This window comes from Octodon degus, unplaced genomic scaffold (assembly GCF_000260255.1).
Source record: "Octodon degus isolate 3935 unplaced genomic scaffold, OctDeg1.0 scaffold00007, whole genome shotgun sequence".
NCBI classification, from domain to species: Eukaryota; Metazoa; Chordata; class Mammalia; order Rodentia; family Octodontidae; genus Octodon; species Octodon degus.
Genome location: NW_004524583.1, coordinates 14,198,017 through 14,207,577, shown reverse-complemented (window position 1 = coordinate 14,207,577; position 9,561 = coordinate 14,198,017). Strand labels below are relative to the sequence as shown.

Here is a 9,561-nt window from a genome sequence, read left to right as displayed (position 1 = left end):
CTTGTTCTGGGTGGGAATTGGGTTTCCTCCATATGTTTCTGCATTTGATTCTTTACTTCAGATGCTATTAATTCAGAGATTTCTTTTTTTATTTCCAATCTGAGTTCCTCTATACCTTTCTGCAGTTGTTTCTTTGTTTGACAAGCTCTTTATTCATTGATTTCAGCTGTGTGATTTCCAATTTGTTCTGTGTTAGTGTCCTCTGCACTTGTCAAGAGTGGGCTTGGGGTCTGAGATTGCATTTTGCTCCTTCTTGTCATTTTGTATAGCACTGTCTTCTGACCTTTGTTGTAGAGCTTTGGTGCAGTTATAACCCTAGCACCTACTGAAATTCAGATGCAGATCTACAAAGTTTGAAGTTATCCAGTTGTGCCTGGCTTGGGTCTGGCTGTTGTGCTCAGCTCCTTCCTCCTGCAGCCCTTGGGAGTGAACCTGTTGTGCCACTCTGGCAAGATGTTGTGCTCCTGGACTAGCTGGGTGATTCTGTCCCCTACTCTCTCTGCAGGGACTGTGTCTGCAGTGTTTCACCCCAGGCCTGTATGCCAGGCCTGAGCTGAGTCTGAAGTGGACAAGGGGGAGTAGGGGAGAACGGAAGCTCTCCCAACACTCACCAGGCCTGGGCTAACGCTGGATCTGGGGGTTCGAAGAACATGGCAGAAGTTCTAACTTATTCAGCGGGCGTGGAGGGGGTTGCGGAGTGGTGGTGGTGGTCCCAAGGGCACGGAAGAGGGTCTCCCTCACGCTGGGTGCCTGGATTTGGACCGGAGAGGTCCTGAGGGTGCAGGGTAGCTGGAAGCTCTTCCACACACTCACAGGCCTGAGCTAGGGCTGGATCTACAAAAGGTTTTTATTAGGGTGACATCCTTCCCGTCTGATTCTTTTTCTTTTGTGGAACCAGGGATTGAATTTAGGCCCTTCCACTTGCCAGGGAAGCACTTATTCTACTGAGCAATCTTCCCGGCCCCCTAGTCTGATTCTTGATCAACTACACATCCAAAGTTAAAGAAACTTCCCTGTTTCTAGTATAATTTTCTGCTCATAGCTGTACTTATACTATTAAAAATTTTTTTTTCTTTCAAAGTTTCTCTAACACTAAACTAAAGAAATAGCTGCCTGAGGAATTTGCACATTTCTGCCTAATTCTCAAAGCTAGCTTGTCTGCCTTGCCAAGGCAGTACTGTTTTCTCCTGCTTCCATAAGTCACCTCATCCCTCTGTGTCTCCCTGCAGCACTTCTTCTTCTTCTTTTTTTTTTTTTTTTTGCAGAACCAGGGATCGAACTCAGGCCCTTGCGCTTGCCAGCGAAGTGCTTATTCCACTGAGCCATCTCCCCGGCCCCTCTTGCAGCACTTCTATATGGTTGTCTCATCCAGTTTGCTCTCACTCTGTGCCTCTTTTGATACAACTTTTAGTCCTGAAGTAGTTTTCCTCTTCATGTTCAACCTATTTATGGTTTTTTCCCCCCAATTTGTTCAAAATCTACTTTAATAAAACTGTTGACTAGTTTTATTTTTCTCTTCCTGTTTTATTTTTCTTGTCATTTCTGATTATAGCATATGTAGGAAGTGATTCATTTTATCTTTAAAGTTCTCAGACTCTTCAGCTGTTTAGAGATTAAAACACTGTGCTTTTGTACTTTTGTGTCTTTAAATGGAACATAAAATATAGGATGATTTTAGTTTCTACAGTCTCTTGTGTAGTCTGATTGGGTGGTTTATTGTAGTGCTGATAAAATATTTTAAATGGAAAACAATTATACTGAAAGAGTTGCATTGATTTTTTAAGTTTAAGCCTGAAGGGGCTGGGGAGATAGATAGCTCAGTAGGATAAGCGCTTGCCTGACAAGCTCAAGGTCCTGAGTTCAATCCCTGGTTCCGCCAAAAAAACCCTACAAAAAACCAAAAAAACCTGAAATATTTGTAGTTTCTAGTAATGGTCTCTGTGTCCTATTTTATTAGGGAGTAAAGTTGTTTCTTTCACTTGCCATTCTTTTTTGCTTGCTCTGTTCCATAGATTAGATATGGCTTTGAGACACAGAATTCAGTGTTTAGATCACTTTATTACTTACTAAGAAAGAATGGCATTGATTTGTTTAGATAATTTTCTCTTTCCCAAGGAGCTGTTGGTAATGTTTATTTGTGTGAGTGAAGCTTTAATTGAGAAAGTACATTTTTCTGGAATGAGACTTGGAGATGTTACTGATACCTTGTTGTTAGAATGACATGCTATGCTTTTTTTTTTTATAATTTTCAAAAATCTTTGTGGTGTTTTTTTTTTTTTGGTCTTTTTGAGATAGGGACTTGCTCTGCAGTTCAGGCTGGCCTTGAGCCTACTTTGCAGCTCATGCTGGCCTCCAACTCACAGTGATCCTCCTGCCTCAGCCTCGAGTTCACCACCATGCCCAGCTAAAAGATACATTGCTCAATCAAGAAAATGAAAGCCTTTTTATTATTTCCTATCGTATCCTACAATTCCATTTTATTTTATTTTTTTAAAGCAGTGGGAAAGTTTACTTGGGAAAAGAAGTAAGGGAGGAAAAGTGAAAAGTGAAGGAGAAACTGATTCTGCAGACTGAACTTGGGCCAAGGGAAAAAGGAAGAAGCCAGATAAAAGTACACCAAACGTTTATTGCCAGAAGAATCTCAGAGACATTTGCTAGGTTGAGGTGATACCCAAAGGTTCCTCCTGGTCTCATGCTTTGACTGCAAGCCTCTAGTTGTTTTTTTTTTTTTTTTTTTTTTAAACTAAAGAACATTTACTTTTCACTAAGACTTTTTCTTGAGGACATAACTAAACTTTGTCATCATCCCCTACCCCATTTTTTTTTTTTTTTTTTTTTGGCGGAACCAGGAATTGAACTTAGACCCTTGCACTTGCTAGGGAAGTGCTTATTCCACTGAGCCATCTCCCCGGCCCCCCCTACCCCATCTTAAAAGATTAGTACAGTGAATGTTATAAAGCAGATAGAAACAATCTGAAGGACTGGAACCAATATCGACAAGGAACAATTGCCTTCTGAATCATAAAAATGTTTAAGTTAAAAAAAAAAAAGAAGAAAAAGAAGGAAAAAAAAAAGGGCTCAATGGGGGTTTTGGATTGAGAAGATCCTCACACGTCACATTTCATCTAACGCATTCAATCCTGGCTAGAGTGAAACAAGTGGAAAGAGGCTCACAGGACAGCGCTCCACGGCAGTGCACTGCTCCAAGCCCCGCCCCCAGCCCCTGCTGTTTCCAACTCCATTATTTGCCAGCCTGTTGCGCATGCTGACAAAGGAGCACGTAGATCTTCTCTTTGATCCAGTCTTTGTTATAAGGCTGGTATGTCTGGGTATCAGCTCAGTGAACAAGGCAACTGAGGTCTGTCAGATCGTCAATAAAATCACACAACTGACTGATATCATATGTGATAGAAGGGCTGTTGGGGTTCGTTCTCTTAAGATGTTCTTTATGCATTTACAAACACCTTCCATGCATTCATGAACAGATTCGTTGCATAAAGTTCTACCTTCTGGCCTCTTGGTAGGCTGCACCAGCAAAATAGTGTAAGACATCTCACCAAACCCTTCGCAGCTGCAAACGCTGACTCCACGAGCCACACTATTAGTTCTTATTTAAAAGGGAAAAGTTGTGCTCGCTTCAGCTGCACATATACTAAAATTGGAATGATACGGAGAAGATTAGCATGGCTCCTGGGCAAGGATGACACGCAAATTCGTGACGCGTTCCATATTTTAATAGATATACGGCTACTCTTTCTTAGTTCAATGAGAAGAAACATTTGTACTAATATTGTTTAGACATATCATATCTGCATCTTGTCTTCTGAGTACTATGAAGACAACAATATGCAATGTATTAATTATTGTAACTGTCTTACTAACCTGTTTTGAAACTGTTTCATTGCTATATCTTTTTTTCTCATTAAAATGAATAAAAAAGTTAAAAAAGAAGAAAGCATTGTAACGGAGGGAAAAAAAGAGGAAAACTTGCCTTTAAAACTTGTATTTTAAAGCCATTTTGTTTATCTGCTCTATTGATTAGGCCTTTGTTTCTTGAGTAAACTTCATTAGAGGCTCAGCAATGTGATTTTATCATTGAGTATTTTTTCTTGTGCTATTTTCCCCCCACAGACTGATAGAAATAGCAAAAGCCCGTTTTCCTAGATATTTTAACAGTGAAGAAAAATTACTTTTGACAAGTACCAAAGTTTATGTTTACCGAGAACTTACCTGTGAAGAAGTTCTACAAAGGTATGTTGTTTTAGACTTTATTATTCAAATAATGCTTTGAAGGCTGATTTTTTTGTGTTTTATATTTTTAGCTTCCGAATAAAAAAAACTCCTGTGTATATTAGGGTTATGGAGAGTCATTCTTTCAGTTTTCCTTTTGATTTGCTGAAACTTTTTTTTTTTTGTTTTGAAATGGGAATCAAATTGAGGACCTTGCACTTGCCAGGAAGGCACTGTGTCACTCAGCTCTATCCCTGGCCTGATTTTCTGAATCTTTTTGTGTTTTTTTAAAAATGAAAAATTAAAGTTTCAAGTAATGATCTAAGTTGTATGCCAAATATCTATTGTTCTAGTAACAAATTACCTCATAGTTACAAGTTTAAAATAGTAAACATATATGATCTTTCATAACTTCTGATGGGTAAGCATCTGGGAGTGACTTAGTTGGGAATTTTTGTCTCAAAATTGCTCAAGAGATTGTTGTTACGCTGCTGGCTGTGGCCATGGTCATCCCAAGGCCCAACTGGGCTGGACTATGTGCGTCCAAGCTCACTCTGAAGTCCTCCATTCCTTACTAAGTGGGCTTCTCCATCAGATTACAGCATGACAGCTGGTTTCACCTAGAGCAAGGGATCTGAGGGTGGGCAGGTGAGGGAGGGTCAGCGATGAGGTCATTATCTTTTATGATGCACCCCATTTTGTCATCTTGTTAGTCACACAGCCCAACTCTGCTGTAGAGTGGGAGAGGCACAGGTATGGCATGCTAGAAGGTGGGGTAAGTGAGGCCATTTTGGAGACGATCTATCACTAGTAGTTTCACTCTACAATTGAAACTTTAGTAATGTCCTAGAAACTTGGAATTCTGCAACTAAATGAAAATATTTTGCTCTATTTCCAGAAGAAGGCAATCTATCTATCTATAAGTTATTTTACAGTCTCAGCAACACTTGGTATTATTAGGCTTTTCAGTTTTAGTCATGAGATAAAATTGGATATGATTTGATAGTTTGTAGAAAGTTAAATTTCTGCAGTCAGCACTGTATCTTAGGGAGGACTATTTGCTATTGTTTAAAATTGGTTAACCTTTGTAACGCTCTATTTTAAAATTATATTTGAAATTTGTCTTCTATGATTTTACAAATTGTACTATTACAGGATTGAATCTTTGGAAGAAGAAATTATTTCAAAAAGAGTTAAAATTGTGATTATTGACTCCATTGCTTCTGTGGTCAGAAAGGAATTTGATACACAACTTCTAGGCAATATGAAAGAAAGGAACAAATTTTTGGCCAAAGGAGCATCTTTATTGAAGTATTTGGCTGAGGAATTTTCAATCCCGGTAAGTTTTTCTTTTGTCTTTTCTTTTTTTATTCTTTCTTTTATATTAACATTAACATTCACTGTCTTACCATGTTCAGTTGTAAAATGAACAGAAAATGTGAAACAGATGAGCTTTCTTTAAAAAGCAGCGTGGTTTGTGATAGAAACCATCACTACTTTCTTAAATTAGTTCATACTGAATTATAGTGGTCTGTTACTTTATGAACCTGATTTTTTCCGTGATTTTGGTCACAAACTGAGTTGGACGAGAACCAAATCAAATTCAATGTTTAGGTTCAATGATGACCTTATGGGAAAATTTGATTGGGTTTTTTTTCCAGAGTAGTTTGTGACCAGAATCTTGGGGAAAATTGAGTTTGCAAACAGAGATGCCACTCTCGTTTATTCTCTTCATAATTTGTCATAGGGAAGTCTTTAAAAGTTAAATGTTGGATGTCTTGAAATGATTCCATAGTCACCTTTTTTGCCCATCTTGTCATTTACTTATTGTGTATATTTTATATTATTTGTTATACCAAGATACCTATTAAGTAGTAAAACTCCATGAAATTTTCAAAGCTTATGTCTGTAGAGTTTCTTCTTTTTTTTTTTTCTTTTCATTTCTTCCTTCCCTCTTGCCCATCTTTCTTTCATTTTTCTGCTTTTCTTTTTGCAGAGCTGGGGATCCAGTATCACTGAGTTATATCCCTAGCCCTTCTCACTTTGGAGACAGGACCTTACTAAGTTGGTTGGTTTTGAATTTGTGTTCTGCCTTAACCTCCCCTGTGGTTGGGATTGCAAGCTTGCTGAAGCTTGGCTACACTTGGCTGAAGTTTCTTTTACTGAAATAGTTGTTAGTTTTATAAATAAGTTGGGTTGAAATTCTGTATTATTTTGTTCAGTGCTGTTTTGTACATAGTATGATTTAGTTTTCTTCAAATAACAACTGGTCAACCATTGATGGATGTTGGGGTAATAGTAATGAAAATGCCATTAGGCACTATTGGCATGGCTTTCAGTTGTGGGCCTTTGGTTAAGAAATCTGAAGATGAAGAATATTGGAAAGGTTTGTGGTGAATAAACTACAACATGTAACTGTGTGCCAAGTTCCACTCCCATCTACAGCATGTAGAAGAGCATACTTGTTTGACAGTCTCAGCAACACTTGGTATTATTAGGCTTTTCAGTTTTAGTCATGAGATAAAATTGGTTATGATTTGATAGTTTTTAGAAAAGTACAATCTTGAGGTGTCGGGGATATAGTTCAGCAGCATAAACACCTGCTTGGCAAGCACAAGGTCCAGAGTTCGATCCCTGGTAGCCCCCTCCCCCTACCAAAAAACAAGGCAGTGAAAAGAAAATTACAACCTTGAAAAATATCTCTTGTTCTTGAGTAGGAAGAATCAATATAGTGAAAGTGGCCATACTCCCAAACTTTTACATAGATTTAATACAATCCCAATCCAAATATTATTAGCATATATTGTAGAGAAACAACCCTAAAATTCATTTGGAGCCACAAGAGCCCTACAATGGCAAAAACAATTCTGGCCAACAAAGACAAGGTAGGGACATCACAACCCTTGACTTGAAATTATGCTGCAGAGCTGCTAAAGTTAAAATCAGTAAGGCACTGGCAAAAAGCAGACCTGAGGACCACTGGGACAGATTAGAAGATGCAGAAACAACTCCAGGCACACTCAGCCACCTCATCTTTGACAAAGGAGTCAGACATTCCCTGGAAGAAAGACAGCCTCTTCAATAAATGGTGCTGGAAAATCTGGCTCTTTACCTGCTGAAGAATAAACTAGACCCGTGTCTCTCATCATATGCTAAGCTTAAAATCAACACAGATGAAAACCTTTTCTTTTAAATAGTAAATAGTAAGGCTGATGCTTTTCTTTTCTTTTTTTTTTTTTTCCTGAGATGCTTTGTATTTTCAAGAAAGAGAACCTATTCTTCTGTTTGTAATAGAGCCTTCTAAAAGAATAGGTACTTTGTATCTCCACATTTCTGTGTTTTCCCCCCTTGTTCTTCTATGTATGTATGTGTGTGTGTGTGTATATGTGTGTGTATATATATATATATATATATATATATATATATATATGTTTGTATTTGGTGCAGGGTCTCACTATGCAGCTCGGACTCAGAGATCCTCCTGTTTTCAGTGCTCTCCCAGTGCTGAGATTACAGGTGTGTACCACCACATTGCTTTTCTTGTTTCTCTATTTAAAGGTGAATGCAGAATATATTATGTTCTTGTATAATAGTATGGTATTGGTTTTGTGACAGGGAAGTATTGGTTTTAAAAGGCTTTGAAAATACTTCTTTCAGGAAATGCCAGAATTTTCCTAGCCTAATTACCTCATTTAAGTGGAAAATCATGAACTTTTAAGCTTCTGTACTATACTTTGAATAAGTGACTTCATATGGTACCAAATTTCTTAAAAACAGTGTGTGTTGCTTTCTAGCCTATTGTATTTTTCAAATTAGCAGAACTTGGTCCCCTTGCCATTCCTCAAACATGCTAACAAACACTTCTGCTTCAAGGATAAAAGAGTCAATATATAGAAGACAGTTTTTTTTTTGGTATGTGTGAACAGTGACATAGTTGGAAATTGAAAGCTTATACTATTTATAAGAGCACTACAACATGGTATACTTAGGGATAAATATAAAACTGTAAAAGTTTGATGCCTAAAACTGTAAAACAGTGATCAAAGAAAATTTTATTTTAATTTCTTGAAATGGGAGCTGCTTGTTTCATACATAGACTGGCGCCAAACTCATCTTCCTTCTGCCTTTGCCTTCTGAGTAGCAGGATTACAGGCAAATGCCACCATGCTGGTTAAAGAAGGCCCAAATACATTGTGGAGGATTACTCTGTGCTCATGGATTTGAGACTTTGTCGAGGGGCTGGCAGCTATAGTTCAGTGGAAGAGTATGTGCTTAGCTGGCTGAAGCCTGGGTTCAACCCCTAGCACCAAACCCAAAGTTCAGTTTGTTGAAATACCAGTTCTGTCCAATTGCTGCATTTATTCAGTACCCATTTTGAATCCAAATCCCAGTATACTGTTAGTAGAAGTCAAGGTGGCTATCAGATTTATATGGAAAAGCAGAAAGTTGGCATTAACCTAAAACAAAAAACAAAAAACAAAAAAAGAGAGAAAAGGTTGACATTAACCACAACATTTATGAAAAATAGAGTATAGTTGGAGGACTCAAACTACCTGATGTTAAGAATTACTCTAAAGCCACAGTAATTAAGACTATCATAGACTAGACTAGAATGCAGAAAGAATCCCACAGGCTTATGGTGAATTAATTTTCAACACAGATGTTTAGGTAATTACATGGAAAACAGACAGTTTTCAGCAAATAATGCTGGACCAACTGTATATCCATATGCACAAAGCACAGCCTTTACTAATTCCTTGCACCATTATGTAAATCTGACACAAAATGGACCATGCATTGTAATATAAAATGTAAAGCTATTAAAACTTCTAGAAGAAAACATAGGTCTTGTGGTCATAGGTTAGGCAGAGGTTTTTCAGATAGGACACACACAAAAAATCTGTCCATAAAAGTAAGTTCTTTCTGTTCTTTGAAGACATCTTAGTTAACTTTGTATTTTGGTAACTCAAAACATAAAGAATAGCCAAGGTCAGTGAAAGAAGCATCTAATTTTTACAGTGACCCAATGATTTCAATAAGCACTTTAGCAAATGGGATATATAGATAATAAGTCAAAATGTGAAACAATAACCAAAACCATTAGTCATTAGGGAAAGGTAACTTAAAAATCACAATGAAATATCAGTACACATCTATTAGAATGGCTAAAAAAAACTATTGAGGATATAGAACAGTTCTCATAGGTACTGATGGATGGAAATGCTTGATTGTATAGCCACTTTCAAAAACATGGGCAATTTCTTACAAAGTTAAACATTTATTCACTATATGACCTAGGAATTTTTTGCCGAGATATTTATCTACCCAAAG

General features: G+C 37.5%; 1 protein-coding gene, 1 non-coding gene and 1 pseudogene across 7 annotated transcripts in view; 2 read left to right on the top strand and 1 right to left on the bottom strand.

Moving 5' to 3' along the window:
* Rad51b (RAD51 paralog B) overlaps window positions 1-9,561 on the top strand; it is a 748,426-nt gene that overhangs the window by 68,241 nt on the left and 670,624 nt on the right. For 5 of the 6 annotated variants that reach the window (XM_023702649.1, XM_023702640.1, XM_023702638.1 and 2 more), the window contains 2 exons: window positions 4,132-4,251; window positions 5,386-5,569. In XM_023702649.1, coding sequence (XP_023558417.1) covers window positions 4,132-4,251; window positions 5,386-5,569 — 304 coding nt within the window. Of the gene's footprint in view, window positions 1-4,131; window positions 4,252-5,385; window positions 5,570-6,226; window positions 6,312-9,561 lie in introns of those variants that run through there. The other variant, XM_023702648.1, reaches the window with a different exon arrangement.
* On the bottom strand, window positions 3,242-3,552 carry LOC101590775 (annotated as a pseudogene).
* LOC111813386 lies at window positions 3,629-3,735 on the top strand. Its single transcript, XR_002818665.1, has one exon. It is a non-coding gene; the product is annotated as a U6 spliceosomal RNA (small nuclear RNA).